This window comes from Lates calcarifer, linkage group LG11 (genome assembly GCF_001640805.2).
Source record: "Lates calcarifer isolate ASB-BC8 linkage group LG11, TLL_Latcal_v3, whole genome shotgun sequence".
NCBI classification, from domain to species: Eukaryota; Metazoa; Chordata; class Actinopteri; family Centropomidae; genus Lates; species Lates calcarifer.
Genome location: NC_066843.1, coordinates 7,313,956 through 7,331,527, shown reverse-complemented (window position 1 = coordinate 7,331,527; position 17,572 = coordinate 7,313,956). Strand labels below are relative to the sequence as shown.

The window sequence follows — 17,572 nt, the reverse complement described above, 5'->3', positions numbered from 1 at the left end:
GAAGCTTTAGATGTTTTGGACAAATAGATTTCAGTTAATCTGACAGACTGTGTTTAATGTTTGTCAGTCAGACTGATTGTAGTGGCATCAAGCCAGGTGCTGTTGGCATATTTGAACACGTACCTGATCCTGTAACTCTCAACTTTCCTTTTCTGCCGCCTCTGCCTCTCCTCACACTCGTGCCAACTTTCCCTTCCATTTGCCAGCTGACAGGGCTTGTAATGCCTCGTGCCAGGGAAAATGATGTAAAGCCTCTCATTTATGGTGCCCAGTTGATCACGCCCAGTTATAGTGAAGGCATCACGCTTGAAGCCTAATATGTGGTGAAGCATACTCAGTCAGAACGAGGCAAAAACAAACACTAACAGTAATGCAAATCAGAAGCAATTTATTCCTGGAGCCTGTCACAGTTTGTACTCCCACTCTGGGAAAAAACTATTTTATTGCATTTTTTTTTAGTTTCACTTCTCTCATCTTGTCTGATTCAGACATTCTGCCTCCTCACTAGTATTATATTTCCTGATCATTTATCGCTCCTGCATGACAATATTTGCCTGGGTTGTCAAACTGTGAGCTGAGTAAGGAAGCGTCACTATGTGTGTGCTCAGTGACCCGGGGGGAAAAACTGACTTTATTTCCAAAGACAAAGAGTCTGTGTGTTTTCTTCAGTTACATCAGGAGTGAGCAGGCCTGCCCCCTCACTGGTCCTGGGACTGTCCCAGAGGACCTGCCCCAGCCTTCCCAGTTTTCCCGTGCCTTTGTTGGGAGTTTTCCACAGATCTCTTGGTCCAGCTGCATGGCTTCATTCTTCCTTCTTCCTGCCCCCCACACCACACACTTTTACACCTCCCTGGTCACAGCTCAGAGACCCTTGGCTTCATGTCTGGGTGTTCCCGTGGGTGCCTCCCCTCAGAGTGAGAGTGAGATGATCATATCTTCAGTGAAGTGGATGGAGAGTTAGAGAACTAAAAATCTTGGAAATAGGTTTCATTGTCTTTGATCGCTGATCTGTTCTGTAGCTGACTTTTACTCGAGGACAAGATTCTTTTGTGTGCTCTGCAAATAACATCCTGAATGATAGGATATCTCTGGTACACACAATCTGTTGTTATCCTCTTCAGTTTGGCAGAAGACACACAGATGTTGTTAGTCTTGGGTTAAAGATGTATTAGCCCTCATCTCTCTGGAATGTCAAAAAGAAGTGAAATTACACTGTACAGAAATCCAGTTCAATCAGTTGTTTATGATTATTATTATTAAAATGGATGAGATTAAATTTCATGTAATTTTGCTGTGTATGTGGATCAAAATGTTCTGGATTTAGCGTTATTCAAAGTAGTTCTTTAGCATGTATAGAAAAACACATGCATGCTGTTTTACAGCGGTGGCATCATAGAGATGGCGCCGCCCTGATGAGTGACTCTCACTTGTTTTGACACGGGGACCCAAATCTCACCTCACATTTATCTGAGTCACTGCTCCATGATCTACGTTTAACCTTTGCCAAAATGTCTTGTGACCCACATTCGCGTCCCACCACAGTGACTGAGTAACCGGCAGACCTGCAGATTTCTCCTGTGGGTTGGAAATGTCAGAGACTGTGTCAGCAACACACTGTTTGTGTAGTTTATTTTATTAACTTTTTCACACAGTAGTTTGAGGAGAGGGCATGCTGTAGGTGGTGTACGCAGCAGTGGGAACCACAGCAGACACTGTAGCTGTGAATGAGCGCTTATCTCTCGGCCTTTTATCTGCCACAAGTCATGCCCAACTTAATGCATGCAAGATTCATTTTAATGATGGCTCTTCTCTGCTTCTCTTTCAGTTGCACATTTGCCTGTGTAACAGATGAAAGAGATTTAAACTATGGGAGCTTTATTAAAATGACCTAGTTGTTGTGTGTGGAACAAAAACTGTTTCCCCACCCTCCAATCCAGAGGGGAACCAGAAGACTAAATAGGTCTCTGTGGATGTTCCCCCAAAAATAGAAATAAAATCCTCCTACCTGTACAGAATCAAGTTTGTACTGTCACCCGAACAGAGAACCTGTCTCTGTGCAACAATGATGTGCAACACTAAAGGTGTTTTGGTGCAGAGGGAGGCTGCTGGTACGACCTCAATTGATATTCCCCGTCCTTCGCTTGTGCTGCGCGCACCTGCATCTGAACACTCGTAGATGCACACACGCGTGCTCACACACACCCACGTGTGCATATATTCGCAGCCTTGCAGCGCTGAAAATCAATGCAGTCGATCAATAATCTGTACTCTGGGCTGTTCCATGTCTGCAGATGTGTCAAGGAGACATTTTCTGAAATTGCATGTGAAGGTTGCATCCATCTGAAGCTTTTTAGTCATTTTAGCAAGTGAGTGAAATGAAATGTTTAAAAGATTGAAAGGACAAAAACCACCATTAGACCTTGCTATGAAGGTTGAGTCAATCTATGAAAAAATATAGAGGCTTTGAAACATTGCTAATAGAGTAGAGGGTGATTCACAGTGAAAGATTAAATTAGTCAGCCACTTAAATATTCTAATGTTAGGCTGAATGATTAGGATCCTGTATGACTGGAGAACGTAAGCTAACATTTTAGTATTTCATGGTATACTCTACATTTATGAAGGTTTAATGTGTTTTTATCACACTTAAGAGATTCTTGACATGGGTGTTTCTCCTCTCTTGTTGATACAGCTTTACTTTAGTGTGCTTTTAGAAAGATTTAGCAGCATTTGTGGACATGAAAGGTTGACAGCTTCTGAGCAACAAGTAAAAGAGAGTGAATGAGGAGGGGTTTTCCAACTCGCTCAGTCCCTTTTGACTAATTTTGAGAAAAAAATCATTTTAATCATTACTCACTGTAATCGGAAGTTACATGTTAGTTTGATATTGACCGCAGGTGGACTGAGTGTTTAAATCAGTCATTTTGTCAGTCTCTAAAGTCCTTCATCCTAGTGTAATGGTAAAATTGGATAAGAATTCAGTTTCATGGTTTGACTTTGTAAAGCTCTGTGTCATGAAAGAGTAGACAGCCTCCATTCTCTCTGCTTAACTCCATGCTAATATAGCTAATTCCCATTGTCCCACCGCTACAAGCCTCACTTCATCTGTTCTCTTCAATATTCGTGTCAGCCTTGATGTCACAGTACACTGAGATCTCTCGCTCTGGCTGGTCTGCGCAGGGCGACAGGCCCGAGGCCCATTATTATCGGCATGCAGTGACGTATGCTTTTATCATGGCCCGGGGTTTGGGATGTGTATATTTATGTGTGCAGTGTGTGGATGTGTTCCTGTGCATGTGAGCGAGTTGTATGTTGTTTCCGCGGTCGTGTGGACCGGACAAGGAGAATGCGCTCGGTCCGGGGGGGATGGGGGTTCCTGCCTTCATTTGTACGTCTCCCCTTCCTCTGCTCTGCACTTCCTTCCTTCCCTCGTTCCTTTAGTAAAACAAGTGGTAACCTGACCTCTCTCTATGCTGGTGGTCTCCCACAGAGGATGTCAGATGACAGAGCTGGTGGCTCGCCTTTGTGAAGTATTTTTAATCCTGTTGATTGACTAGATCACAAAGATAAACTGTTGTGATAGTAATATAACACAACCTGACAGCCTGTCGTGCTGTACTCTCTCTGACTTTATAACCTGACCTCAGATATAGTTTTTTATCCATTAATGCTCCAATAGGATGTCTCTGCTAAACCATAATGGAGTTAACTCATCTTGTGCTTCACAAGAGTACGGTAATTACCTTAGTAGGGAATTTGCTTAGTGTGCCATTTCCATTGATGGAGGAACGAAAACATCAGCCTGCTCTTGCTTTTTTCTGACTACGATCAGGCTGCACAATGACCCTTGTTCAGCCCAGTCCACATCAGGCCGTACAATGCAGCCTTTTGTGGTCCTGATTCAGGCTGATATCATGGTGGAAACTATTTAGATGGGGATCACATGTTGTCAGGGCACGCTGTTTGTGAGATTCTCCTCTTACTCACTTAAAGAGAGAATGTCAAACCTCCCGTAGACAATAAGGTGCTTGTCTCTTAGTCCCAGGACACATTTGGGAGGACTGGGATCTGCAAGAAAGATGGCTCGCTTCCTTTTGTTGTCTTAAAGTAGACTCATTTATTAATCCCTAACTTGTAAGACCTTGCACCAAAGCAGGACAGGTCAGCGGGTGAGAAACACACCACAACCTTGTCAGAGAGTCTCATACTAATGTTATTGATCTTCTGATTATGACAAACAGTGTGAATAGAGATCTTTGACATTTACATCGTTCATAATTTTTGTCTTGTTTGACAACCCTTGACTAATTTGGAAATTTAATATGGAAATAAAAGTAAATCCATGCTTTGGAAAAGGCTTTTAAATTTATGAGAGACTATGTCATCCTAAGTTAAAAGACAAATTATGTGACAAGTCTTTTGGAAAAAACATTTTAAATCAGATTATATTAGTTTCATTTGTAATATGCAGACAGATTGTTAGCTTAATCTAATTGCATCTCAGCCATAACAGTAGAATAAATTATAATGTTATATATTAGACATGCCAGTTCACTGTAAAGCCAGATGTGTGGCTGCAGCCATGTTTTTATTCGGCCTCTGTAGGTTTTAAGCATCTACCACAGTCCTCTTTTAGCCTCTGACGTTAGGACCGGTCCTCTGGAGTATCACAGTCTCGTTGAATTTCATTAACTGCCCTCCACACGCAGCTCTAACAGGCCCGAAGCATTTTGCCCGCACTGTTTGTCATGCACATACTCTCCATGCCCCAGCGTGGTGTTGTACAGTAGGTTTCAGGAGCTGCTTGATTTTCCCAGGCAGTTGCAGGCAGTTAGATTACTTGTCAGGGTACAGCTGGAGATACAACGAGTTGATGATAAACTTCTACAGCAAACAAAATTTCAAGTTTCGGGCCCGGCAGCTGGAGTTCAAAACAAACTACTAATCAACTGCTTTATCCCAAAGTGGCAAGGAGCCATTTCACTGTGAGCTGAAGAAGCGGTCATAGAATATACACACAAATCTCTTGTTATTGTATAAAACCTATCTAGTTGTCTTGGCGTGTGAGGTAAATATAGCCTGCGCTGAGGGAGTTTTTTACTGTCAGCTGCTTCCTCAAGATTAGAGGCACAAACGCAACTCTGGACTGAGACATGATACAGATTTACTAAGTGAGCCTTATTTTTCCACTGAAGTGAAGACAGGCCTCTGCTGTCTGAGCTGAAACAGTCCCACTAACAATGCTGAGAAAAGAGTTGCTTTAGCTGAGGGGGCCTCAGCCATATGCACAGCAGCTCCAGTAGGGAAGCATGTAGTGAATAATTCACCTGTGCAGGATGGCTAAATAATTCAAGTGCTGAATTAGCTTCGCATGTAATAATGTTTCACCTGTGTTTCAAAAGGGAGGAGAACTTTGCGCTGAAGCAGAGCTGATATTCTGTTGGTACACACACTGAGATTAAAGTAATTATATATCTGTGGTTTCTGTGTACTGTTAACACCTCTCTCTTCCCCTTCATATTGATTTCCTGTACAGGATATTACAGTACTGTGAAAGCCTGGGTCCTGTGCTGATAAAATAACCAAACGCAATTTTCTAGGACCTGCATTCGCCTGGCAATATATGAGGCTTTGTAGAGAAGGACGGGAAGGGGCGCAGGCAGTATGATGGCGGGTGGAGATATTGCCTCTTGCGCAGAGATAAATGGATGCATCCAGTTTTATAAAACTAGTTTGATGCACACAGCTTTTGAGAGGTGTATTCACGTTAAGTTTTGTCAGAGAACAGTGGCCCAGAGATCTGGAGCAGGATGTTTTTTGTGTTGGTCTACAGTTTCATACACGTACATTTGCAATTGAGTTCTATAAATACACCACATGCACGCAGCCCGCTGTTAGGGGGCCATTTATACTTTCATGAGCTATTCATATCTCTGGCACTCGATCCTGTCATTTAGTAAACACTGTTATGACAGTGAGTGAACCTGGCAATGGACCTGATACAAATCTGTCACTCCAGACTGAAACCACTGAGACTAAAAGGTTAAGTCTCCATTGTAAAATCCCACCGAGTGCTGACAGCCCAAAGACCCGTGGAACACCATGGGAAAAGGAATGAGCTGCTCCACCCTTCTTGGCTTGGGGTCTACCATCCATGCCTACTCTCAGCCACCCACCTTGCCAGTCACAGCAGCCCTGCCCGCCCCACCATGCCTGCCTTCAGCTAGCCGTGACACTTGATCTCAGGGTCAGCTGCGACAGATATTTCTGCTGTCTCTGTGTGTGTGTTTTTTAATGTCGTAAGGGCTGGTATGGTATGACAGCCTGTCACATGTCACTAGGGTCGAATTCAGACGACCGCAGCTTTACTGGTGCTAAGTTGCACTTCACTCCCTGGCCTGGGGCTGTATTTTGCAGAGTGTTTTCCTGCCTGTAAGATGGGCAGAAGGAGAGATAGAGAGAGCAGAGACGCTTTAAGTTTTGACTGTTGACCATAGCTCAGTTTGACCACAGTGTGGAAGCCATGTGTTAAGAGTCACACTGTTTTCATTGTAGCCACAAAAGAAGAGACACATTTGAAAAATGCTCTAATTCCTCCCTTTTTTGTATCGTACATGCGACTCTGTCCAAATCAACCTCCACAACCAGTGAAGTCACCTGGTATTAATGTCTGTGCTGTAGTGTAACACATTTATTTTTAGTGCCTCTTTCTTTTCTATGTTTTTTTTCCCCTCACCCAAATGAAATATCAGTAACTTTGTAGTTTTGTCAGCTGCTTAATTCATCCCAGTAGAAAGCACAATTGTGCTATATAAAGATCAAGAGCATCTTTCTGCAGTTTATTCACACATGGGACTCAGATGCCTGTAGGAACTACAAAACGCACATGCCTGCAGTGTTATTAAGTGCAAATGATTTATGTTTAGGTCATACGGCAGGGTGTAGTGCTAGATCTGCTGCTTCTTCATATTGATTCCCAAATGCCTCCACCCATTCACAAGAATGACTTATACGCTTGTGAGTTTCTACTCATCATTACGAAATCCCATTTAAGGGAACAACAGGTACTGTATGTTATGGTTGATTTCACAACACTGAGTGTGTGTCCAAATGTCTGATTTGGTTTGTATGTGTTTTTATATTTAGGAGAGCCTTTAGAATATCTCTAGGTATATTAGTCCGAGAATAACTGAGAGTAACTGTCTGAATAGGGTAGTTTCCCTCCATTGTTTCCACTGTCAAGCCTCGCCTTGAGCGTGGAGTGAGACTAAAGAAACAATGGATAGTAGGAGCATTTATAGTGAATGACTAACTGCTAGAGTATGGGGAAAACCAAACATAACCTGTTTGTGCCATCAGGTTTTTAGTAAAATAGTAATCTGTTAATCAATCTGGAACCCGCTCAGACTACACTGAAGTGTAGTGATGGCACTCTATATCGAAAAGCTTGTTAATACATGGAGAAATGTTTGGGTTACACTATAATAATAATTTGTGCCGAAGTGGTCAAAGAGTTGAACTGCAATAAACACGGCAGCCACACGCAGGAAGAGAAAGAGAATGAAAGAGGGAAAGGAGGAACCAAGACCTGAGGTCAGGAAGTGCTGCAGCTCTCAAGAATGAGGTTTGCGGACTTCTCACTACCCAGATTAATGAGGTCATCCATCATGGCGCCTGCCCCGTGCATGCTAGGCACAGAGTCCTCTTTTCCACTGTCCACCCTGCCGCTTACAATCCCAAGCGGGGCCCTACTTGGCCAGCCACCTGAGGCTCTGTCAGCCTCAATGACACAGCTCTGTCAGCCACCCTCGGTGCGGCTGCAGTTAGCCCTGCCTCCCGTAGAGTAGAGCATAGCAGTCGAGTACACACAGTTCCCGGAAACCAGCCAGCTCCCGTCCATAATGGTTAGACTTCATGTGGTTTCCTGCTCTGCCATTTCAGCATGGTTCTGTTTCAGCCACAGATCTTGAGGAATGTGGGTATGGCATGCACTTAGATTAGAAATGGCCGTGGTCCGGGAAGATTTCAAAAATGCACAAATATTTCACATGACTCTCCCAAAAATGTTCAATTCATAAATTATTTTTCTAAAACACCTGATAGGGCACAGTCATGTGCACTTTGTACATAATATGTCTTCTTTTCTCTCTGTGTACAGGGGTGAATAGAGACTGGCGATTTTAAATGAGGCAACTGCAGAAAAGATGATGGCTCCAATATAAAAGGGGCCATGGCCAGATCACTGTTTTATTTATGATGAATGACAAACAGGAGGGCAGTGCTCTCTTGCAAGCCTCTGTGCATATTTGAAGTGTAAGACTGGTCTGAGAAAACTAGTCATGTTGTACACAATGAACAAGCCCAAATTTAAGCATAAGAATGGCCCCCACCCCCACTGTGCTTTTTCAGTCTGGCTCTCCAGCGTGTTCAAGGTGGCACTTATTGCTCCATTTACCGAGCCTGTCTTCTGTTTGACTTTAAGCCTCACCTGTGACAGCTGGGGCCTCTGTTGTCATAAGCCAGTGCCTTTATCTGCATGACTGGAGACCATTTACTGAGTCATTATATTACATGATGGCATGGAAAACTTAATCGGGCTTCAGGCTGTACGCAGAACGTAACACAATGGATTGCAGCTCCCCAGACAGAGAAAGAGAGTGCTGGCTATGCTTGTCAACCCCAGTCATTATGGCCTACTGGACATCCCTGCACCTGGAGAGATGTCAGCTTGTCCTCTGTGTTTTGTCAGCCTGTCTGTCTTCCTCTGCCTGATGGAGAGAAGACGTGGCCTGGAGAGGCAATGCCAGCCCCAGAATTAATACAATCCACGCAGGATTGTCACGGATCTCGTGACTGAGTAGGAAGTGTTAGTTTCTCAAACGATAGCAGGAAGCCAATCTTGCGAGGCACAGTGCAAAGTTAATGGTGTGGGTGTTTTGTCTCTTTAGATGTGAATCTTGAAGTCAAAACAAATCTTTTTAAGAAACCAGATTAAATCGCAGTGGTCTGAAGAATGCGAGCCTCAAATCAACGCTGGGAATGTAAACACTGGGAAGCTATTACACGCTTCGAATTGCTGCCATACGACATCCCAGCCAGAAAAAAAAACGCATCTCGAGAATGAGATAAGATATGGTGATGCATTGGCTAAGCAGCTGGTCAGGTTGAATACTTTTAATAGTGTAGTTTTGTCTCACCAGGCCATTGCTTTAAGAACGATTTTCTTCTACTGTCACACTTGACCATGAACAGATAAAATGCTCTGTCAAGGGATGGCTAATCCTCCAGCCTGGATAATTGCCAAACACAGAATTCAATCAGCTCTCCTTCCCCCCAAGGATATCTGCTTTTGAAGGACTTCCTGTCTATGAAGACCCGTCTTTCCCAGACGAGGACCAGCCTTGATTTCTACCCTCTGTGCATGGATTTTTAATTATCACTCGTTTGGAGAGATGACTGACATTTTGAGAGCTCCCTCGCGGTGAGAAATGAGTCGGTGGCTGTCGTTGCCGCGACAGTGCCAACTGTTCCGCCGAAACTCCTCCTGAGACACGAGTCGCAGGCCCATGCCAGTTCAGCTGCCGTGTTGTCTTTGGAGGAGGACGAGAGAGAAGGAGGGAGACCGACGTCCCAGGGTGCTTGGCTCAGCTCTGACAAACGTTGGAGGTTTACCACTTGCTGGGACCAAATGCTCTTACAGAACCCACTGATCAGCCATGGCTGCATTATCACTGCAGCATCAAGTTTTGCAGGCATGCAGACTGCTTTTACATGTCTGCATTGTGTGGGATACAGATGTTATTGTCTCACTGTCATTAAAAGTCTGATATTTCAGCCGCCATCTCACTTCATTTACATAGTTTTGAATGTCTTTTTTGTGTGGGTTTAATCTGACAAGCAAGTAGACAGCGGGCATGAAGGAACTATGAGGCTGTAATTGCCTGTAAAAGCAATCACTCACTCAGATACCACATGTGAGTAAGAATGAGATGAGTGGGAGACAGTAGGCAAAAAGGAAAGGAGGGAAAAAGCCTAAAGCAGAAAACTGAGAGAAAAGGAGGAGAAGCTCAGCACAGGAACAATGGGAGTTGTATAGTGTGCTTCCTCCCATCTCTCCTCCATACTCTAGAGGCAGAGCAGCAACGACAGAGCTCTCAGGGCAAACAGAGTTAAAGCAGGAGGAGCCAAAACTTAAGCAATCAAACAATATTTAGCATGGAGGAAAATCATGTTCCCTCGCTGTCTGCTTTCAGTTCAGCTCCAGTCTGCTCCAGTCTGCAGCCCTGAAGCGGATGCTCCCTCCCTTCCCCAGATCTGCTCCATATCAGGAGCCCCTGCTGTTTGAACTAATGGCGAAAGTAATTAAATGTTGGTTGTTTTAGCCCAGGGCGAGAGCGAGGGCTGTTGTTGCAACAGTGAGTCGTGTACGAGCTGAGATACTGGTGTCACATTTGCATTTCCCGTGAAATCTGTGATGATGAGTCAGTGGTCCTTTCTTAGTAATAAAAAATAAACCACGAGGGAAGTCATGTCGACGCCAAATATATGGGTCAAAGTGGAGCGGAGTGAATAGGCTTCAGAATGTCACTTTGCACCGGCTTTAGTCCAGTCTGCTTCGCTAATCTGGTATCACAGTCCAGACAATGGAGGTCAAACAACATTCAATATACTGTAAAATCCTAATAGGTGCACAAGGTCAAATCTGTCCAGACTGACAGGGAATGAAAGATGAAACGCTACTATAATAACTTAATACAGACTGCTGTATTGTAAACACCCCATTAAGTATGTCTGCTTCTTGTAGCACTCTCAAAAACTATACCAGTGTCCTTCTGTGAACTTGTGAATTGAGAAACATCTGTCAGCAAGACCTCAACCATGTTTAAATATTAACACATTGGTGATGACCTCTGCTGCCCTCAGTGTGAGGTTTTCCGTGTGTCTCTGCTGAGATACGCTGACAACACTTCCCATCATCACTCGGGCTAAAACAGAAGCCTGTGGCGTGTTAAAATGGCAACGCGAAGCAGATGTGGTCACAAGCTGTGGACTTCTAAAAGAGCTGGAGCTGTAACAGGAGAAGTCAGAACGTGACCCGGTGTGACTGCTCGAAGCTCAAAACCCTCTGATGTGTGTGTGTGACAATGCCATCTTGTGAGGCTTTTTAACTACGTGAGACCAGGAAAGGGCGGGAAAGGGATTTTAAAAATTCATTTGGTTTTGTAACCGCTCCAAAGCTAAGGAGGCAGCCTCCTTCGCAAGTTTGCACATTTGTGCTTTGCAGAGAGGTGGTCATTATTTTGTAAATTCCTCTTGTCTGCTGAGTAAAACATTGCTTTAATCAATCACAAATGCATAACCGTGCATACACAAATCTTTGTGGCTAGATCTCTTGAACTGAAAGGGGCAGTTGTGTGCAGTTTTCCATGGGAATAATGGGAATTAAGAAAATGACAGGAAATGAAGCAGCAGGCCCAGAGAAGTGAGGTTAGATGGTGGGACAATAAAATGAAGGGCTGGTGATAACAAGGCTGCAGCTACAGGCAGGGCTGTCTGATGCTGAAGTTTACTGTGCACCTCCTGTGGTCCGCTGGCCTCGTCATGGGAATGTATGCACAGTTGTTAGACTCTGATAGATGTTTGATGGAAGCAGAGCAACTTTTAACCACAGAGAAGGATTAACTTTGATTTTAACTATAGAATTACGGGATTATTTTTAAGACTGCAAACTTCCTTGCTCTGTAGTGCAAGTATTTATTGCTTTTTTTTTTAAATGGCTCTGTGAAGTGTTTAGGGGAAGTGGTAAACAGCTGTAGATTGTTCTCAGTGGTTTCCCCCCTGACTATCTAATGAACAGAAATATGTGAACGCCCATCTTGAATCAAATAAGGGGCCTTAGCACCCTCTTGTGAAACAGTTTTGCAGCAACAATCAGTGAAACTATCATGTTTATAGCTGCAAAGAATGCCATTAAATTCTGATTATGGGTTTTAATGGCAGTTGCTCAAGATTACATGTGATTGACTGATGCTCATTACAATAATGTTGTCTTCTCATTTCTTCTCTGTGTAGCTGGCAGGCCTGGGGTGGGACAGAGAACATGGCTGAACCACGGCGGGAGAGCACCAGCAGCCTGCAGAGGAAGAAACCTCCCTGGCTCAGGCTGGACATTCCCACGGCTCAGATGTCACTAGACGAGCCTCCCACTTTTGTTCAGGTGCTCTTTCTCACCAAATCCCCGCTCTCATCTTTTGTCGCCGTTTTTGTCATGACTCGTGTTTTCACTTTTTCCTTTGGTTGTGTGTCATTTCCCGTGCAGCCCGTGAAGAGGCAGGGGTTCCTGCGCAGTATCAGCATGCCAGTGGAGACCTCTCACCTCCAGTCCCCGCCCCGTGACTTCTTTGACACCCGACGGCCTGTCTTGCAACGCCAGTCATCCATCACTCAGACCATAAAGAGGTAAGGGCCACTAGCAATACACTGGATTGATTTAATGTATTGACATCTTGACTTACAGTAAGTGGGTTACAGCATGAACTAATTCATGCAAGATTATAATACGAAGAACTTCACATCTCTTTTGCAGCTAGCATACAAGTATTGTTATTATTTACATCAGGTAGACCTTGTGTGCCCTGAGTTTACTGATTATATATGCTATGTAGTTCAAGCAGCACAGGCTTATATGAGATTCACAAGCTAAATGGAGGATATTGGCAGCCTGATGTTTCATGGCATGTAAAAAAAAAACCTTTCTATATATCTACAGTGTCTGCTTTCCTTACCTTTTTACAAATCGCATGCCTGTCTCTGATTAACAACCTGAGTATCATCTGCCTGGTATTAACTTTCCTAATGTTGTAATTCTCAATGAAAAGTCTTAACCTTACCAGTCTGCTTTGCTTTCTCTCTGCATGATGGCTACAGCACTTTCCAGCTGCACTTTTTCCTTCTCACTGCCTGTTGTTGTCTTTTCTCTTCCCTCCTTCTTCTTTCCCTCTGTCCCTGCTCGCCTTCCTTTCCGGACCCTGCTCTGCCTGGTCACAGCAGCAGAAGGGTACACTTTGAGCGGATTAACACGGTGCCCATTAAGGGCCAGCGAGCTGCTCGCCGCAGCACCAGGAAACACCACTCACTCTCCAGGACCCTGCTCAGGTACGGCAGGAAGTCCCCCACCAGACTGAAAGGTGTTAGGTTTTGGTTTTTACTTGTTTACAATGAGGAGTGAGTATGTACCATATATGTTTAGCTTTCAGTGTTAATTCTGACATGATTTTGCCAATGTTGCTTTGAAATTGTGATTTTTTAATTCACTCTGACAGTAAGTGTCATATGCTGTGCCCACATCACAAGCTTCTCGAGAATTGTTGTTGTTTCTCACTCAGTCACTGGCAACTGTGAGTCATGTCATTGCCACAAAGATTTCTTTTTAAATGAATCACAAGAGGACACGAAACCAAAAGCTGTCATTTCCCTGTTACAAGTTCCCCTTTATTTCTTAGCTACTGTAATAAAGACTGACAGAGAGAGGGGTCAGTCCTCTTCTTACACATCTGTCAAACAGCATCCATCTCAACTCTGAGCGGTACTTGTTAGTAAGCCAGGTCTCATCACGGCCTCTTTAGTGGACACTCATTAGATACAGCTGAGCCACGATGATTAGGTCCAACCATTGAAACCGAGATTAGTGAGTGCATGTCCACTGCAAAAACAGGAACACATATGCTAGAATATTAGCTATTCAATCACTGACACATTAAAAAAAACTGACCAGTGAGAATTATTCACTGAAAGAAATGGTGAGCTGAGCTGGTGAGGAAATAAATTTTAACCTGACTTCATTCAACATTCACTCTGCAGCTGGTAATTAGTGGAAAAAAAACCCAGCTAGTTTGCCTGTACTTTCCTTTGAAGAATGTTTCCACTTCCACTTCCTGGCCTCGGGGTGCAGTAACATTGTTTGCTCTGGTACTTATTAGGGCTTCAACTTCAACAATGTGATTGCATGTGTGTGTATTCATCAAGGTTTTTGGCGAAATGGGCCAATATGGAGAGTGGAGTAGGACGCAAATAAAACCTTTTTGAAGAATCCCTCATTCTCTGCATTAATTGGATTTGCCGTCTGCTGGTGTCAGTTAAGATTAGGAAAATCTGAATAAGTTGGATTTTATTTGCATCAGAACTACAGTAATCCTCTTGCGCTCTCTTTCTTTGAACATGTAGACTTTGGGAGTGTGTGACTGCACCATGCCCACAGTGTGTTAGAATTTATGTCTACCTTTCCTGGCGTGTATGGACAGAAACATGCCCAGGCTTGTTCCCTTTACGGTCCCTGCTACTTTCACTATCTAGGACACTTTTTCACATCCTAGAGAGTGCGGGTTATCAGTCCCTTGCATGTTTGCCGACCCACTCCTTCATATAGAGAGCTCGTAAGAGGTTCATCCACAAGTGCCTCTATCTTTTTTTTTGCGAGTTTCACCCAGCCAGATGGGATTTAATCTCTGCCTGTTGGGAAATACAAGCATGTATGTGAGTTCTGTGACCCAGAACTGAAAGGTCCAGTGTTTTGTGGTGTCAGGGGAACAGCGGACTGGTTTGGAGTCAGCAAGGATGGCGACGCCACCCAGAAATGGCAGAGGAAAAGTCTGCGCCACTGCAGCCTGCGCTACGGGAAGCTGAAGCCGCAAGTGATCCGAGAGATGGATCTGCCCAGCCAGGACAACATCTCCTTAACCAGCACTGAGACCCCGCCTCCTCTCTACGTCCCCTCCTCACAGCATGGCATGCAAAAGGTGAAGGAAGACACCTGAAATTTAAATTTGCAAATACTGGTATTGATTATTCTTAAACTGATATTCTGGGATGTCAAGTTGGCACACAGGTGCATTATAACCTCTCCTTAGAGTCTGTCTCTTGAGTTAAATTGGTCTTTTTTACAGTGTGTGTTGAATGCTCTTTCTAACTTGGTCCCACTTGGAACCCACTGGTTTTCAGATTGTGGACCCATTGGCACGAGGGCGAGCCTTCCGTATGGTGGAGGAGGTGGACGGCTACAGCGTGCCTCAGACCCCCATCACCCCCGGAGCTGCCTCCCTCTGTTCCTTCACCAGCTCCCGCTCAGGTCTCAACCGACTGCCTCGCCGACGCAAGAGGGAGTCTGTGGCGAAGATGAGCTTCAGGGCCGCGGCAGCTTTGGTCAAGGTGAGTGAGAGAGATAAAATCCACTGAACAGATTAAATACAAATACATACAGTGCTTGCAAAAATAAGTGCAGTGAATGCTTATATGTTTATTTGCATGCTTCCCAGGGGCGCTCATTACGGGAGAGCACTCTGAGACGGGCCCAAAGACGAAGCTTCACCCCTGCCAGCTTCATGGAGGAAGATGTGGTCGACTTCCCAGATGAACTGGACACATCCTTCTTTGCCAGAGTAATGCAGGAGAAACAATATTTTGAAAACCCCCGGCATGCTTTATGCCTTTTGGCACGCCGCTGACTACTTCCTCTCCACTGTGTTCTCTCTTCTTTCTAGGATATTCTGATGCAGGAGGAGTTGTCCACGTACGCAGACGAGGTGTTCGAGTCGCCGTCTGAGGCGGCCATGAAAGAGGCAGAGCCCAGCAGCAAGAAGGATGAAACGGAACTGACTGGCAGCGCCCTGGATAAAACGGAGCTGGAGAAAAGTCACCTCATGCTGTGAGTTACTGTGGCTGCAGTGTTAGTCATTCAAGTTGTGTTGACAGAAACATTTTTGAAATCATGATTAACACTGATATCTTAAATGAATCGGTCTTCCCATAAGAACTGCACAAAATGTCAAACCAACAGCAGTCAGTTGTACAATATAAAGTGCAATAATCAACCTGACACAAATATGAATATTATTGTAATATTATTAACATTATCTTGTTGGTGATATAGCCACATGATACCCTTTAACTCTAAGCAGTACTAAGCGTTAAAAATCAATTTCAAAAGGCCCAGGTAACGAATGAAATGAGACAGAAAACAGAGAGAATGTCATCTTATTTCATCATCATTAAGCTCTTAAACCTGTCTTCATTTCTGTCTCTCCCTTTCATCTACCCTGTTACCTCTCACAGACCTCTGGAGCGAGGGTGGCGTAAGGCCAAAGAAGGAACTCCAGGACCACCAAAGGTGCCCCTGCGGCAGGAGGTGGTGAGCGTTAACGGGCAGCGGCGCGGCCAGCGCATCGTCGTGCCTGTCAAGAAGCTTTTTGCCCGAGAGAAGAGGCCTTATGGGTTGGGCATGGTAGGGAAGCTCACAAACCGCACCTACCGCAAGCGTATCGACAGCTACGTCAAGAGGCAGATAGAGGACATGGATGACCATAGGTACTGCACTGCTCCATATATCTAATGAGCTCCCTCTCTCTGCCGCCCTCTGTGGATGACACTGATGGATGATGAGTGCTTCTGTTCTGTGTTCTCTGTAGGCCTTTTTTTACATACTGGATCACCTTTGTCCATTTGCTCATCACTATCTTGGCTGTATGCATCTATGGCATTGCACCAGTGGGCTTCTCCCAGCATGAGACGGTTGATTCTGTGAGTCTCTGTCCACAAACCATCACAATATTTTCATCTCATTACAAGTCGCTCCTCTTAATTTTTCATTCTTTGTGATTTGGATGTCTTCTGATTAAGGTTTTAAGAAACAAAGGGGTGTATGAAAATGTCAAGTTCGTACAGCAGGAGAACTTCTGGATCGGGCCGAGTTCGGTGAGCGCTCCCTTCTGCGTCCTGTTTTTGATAGTGTTACAGATAAAAAAAATAAATAGCAAAAGCAATAATTGTGTAAATGTCTGTGCATTGTTAGGAAGCTCTGATCCACTTGGGGGCCAAATATTCTCCATGCATGCGGCAGGACAAGCAGGTGCATGAACTTATCAGGGAAAAGAGAGCTATCGAACGCAACTCTGCCTGCTGCGTGCGGAACGATCGCTCTGGCTGTGTCCAAACCTCAGAGGAGGAATGCTCGGTCCGTAAACAAACCCACTTCTTTGTTTTGTGTCACTTGACCTTTATGATTCAAATACAGGTTGAAGACGTGGGAAGTTTTAATCCCTTCTCTCTCTCTCTCTCTCTCTCTCTCTCTCTCTCTCTCTCTCTCTCTCTCTCTCTGTGTGTGTGTGTGTGTGTTTTTTCTTTTTTTTTTCTAGAGCACTCTAGCTGTGTGGGTGAAGTGGCCGAGGCATTCCAGCACTCCCCAGTTAGATGGTAAAAACAGACAGTATGGCTCAGTGTGCCATCAGGACCCCAGGTATGACACACTGGAAGTTATTCCATTATTAAATTACATTTAACTGACATCAGTTGGTCATCTATGCATGTCGTTTTCCTTCCTTACAGGATATGTCTAGAGCCTGCCTCGGTATCACCTCACGAATGGCCTGATGACATCACCAAGTGGCCAGTGAGTACAGAGAAACTTTATCTGGTATTAAGACATATAGAAACTCAAACCTATAGATCAAAATTTCTAACTTCAAGGAATAATTTATCTGTGTTTTAACTTTTTAGAAATTACACAGATTAAAATTACATC

General features: G+C 44.3%; 1 protein-coding gene across 4 annotated transcripts in view; it reads left to right on the top strand.

The window, feature by feature from the left end:
* Positions 1-17,572, top strand: part of rhbdf1a (rhomboid 5 homolog 1a (Drosophila)) — a 34,262-nt gene that overhangs the window by 12,661 nt on the left and 4,029 nt on the right. For 3 of the 4 annotated variants that reach the window (XM_018705004.2, XM_018705002.2, XM_018705003.2), the window contains exons 2-14: positions 12,073-12,217; positions 12,320-12,459; positions 13,048-13,155; positions 14,582-14,795; positions 14,998-15,204; positions 15,312-15,434; positions 15,537-15,700; positions 16,108-16,359; positions 16,461-16,572; positions 16,672-16,746; positions 16,844-17,005; positions 17,187-17,287; positions 17,377-17,440. In XM_018705004.2, the coding sequence (XP_018560520.1) occupies positions 12,101-12,217; positions 12,320-12,459; positions 13,048-13,155; positions 14,582-14,795; positions 14,998-15,204; positions 15,312-15,434; positions 15,537-15,700; positions 16,108-16,359; positions 16,461-16,572; positions 16,672-16,746; positions 16,844-17,005; positions 17,187-17,287; positions 17,377-17,440 (1,839 nt within the window). In that variant the 5' untranslated portion in view covers positions 12,073-12,100. The remainder of the gene's footprint in view (positions 1-12,072; positions 12,218-12,319; positions 12,460-13,047; positions 13,156-14,581; positions 14,796-14,997; positions 15,205-15,311; positions 15,435-15,536; positions 15,701-16,107; positions 16,360-16,460; positions 16,573-16,671; positions 16,747-16,843; positions 17,006-17,186; positions 17,288-17,376; positions 17,441-17,572) is intronic. The other variant, XM_018705006.2, reaches the window with a different exon arrangement.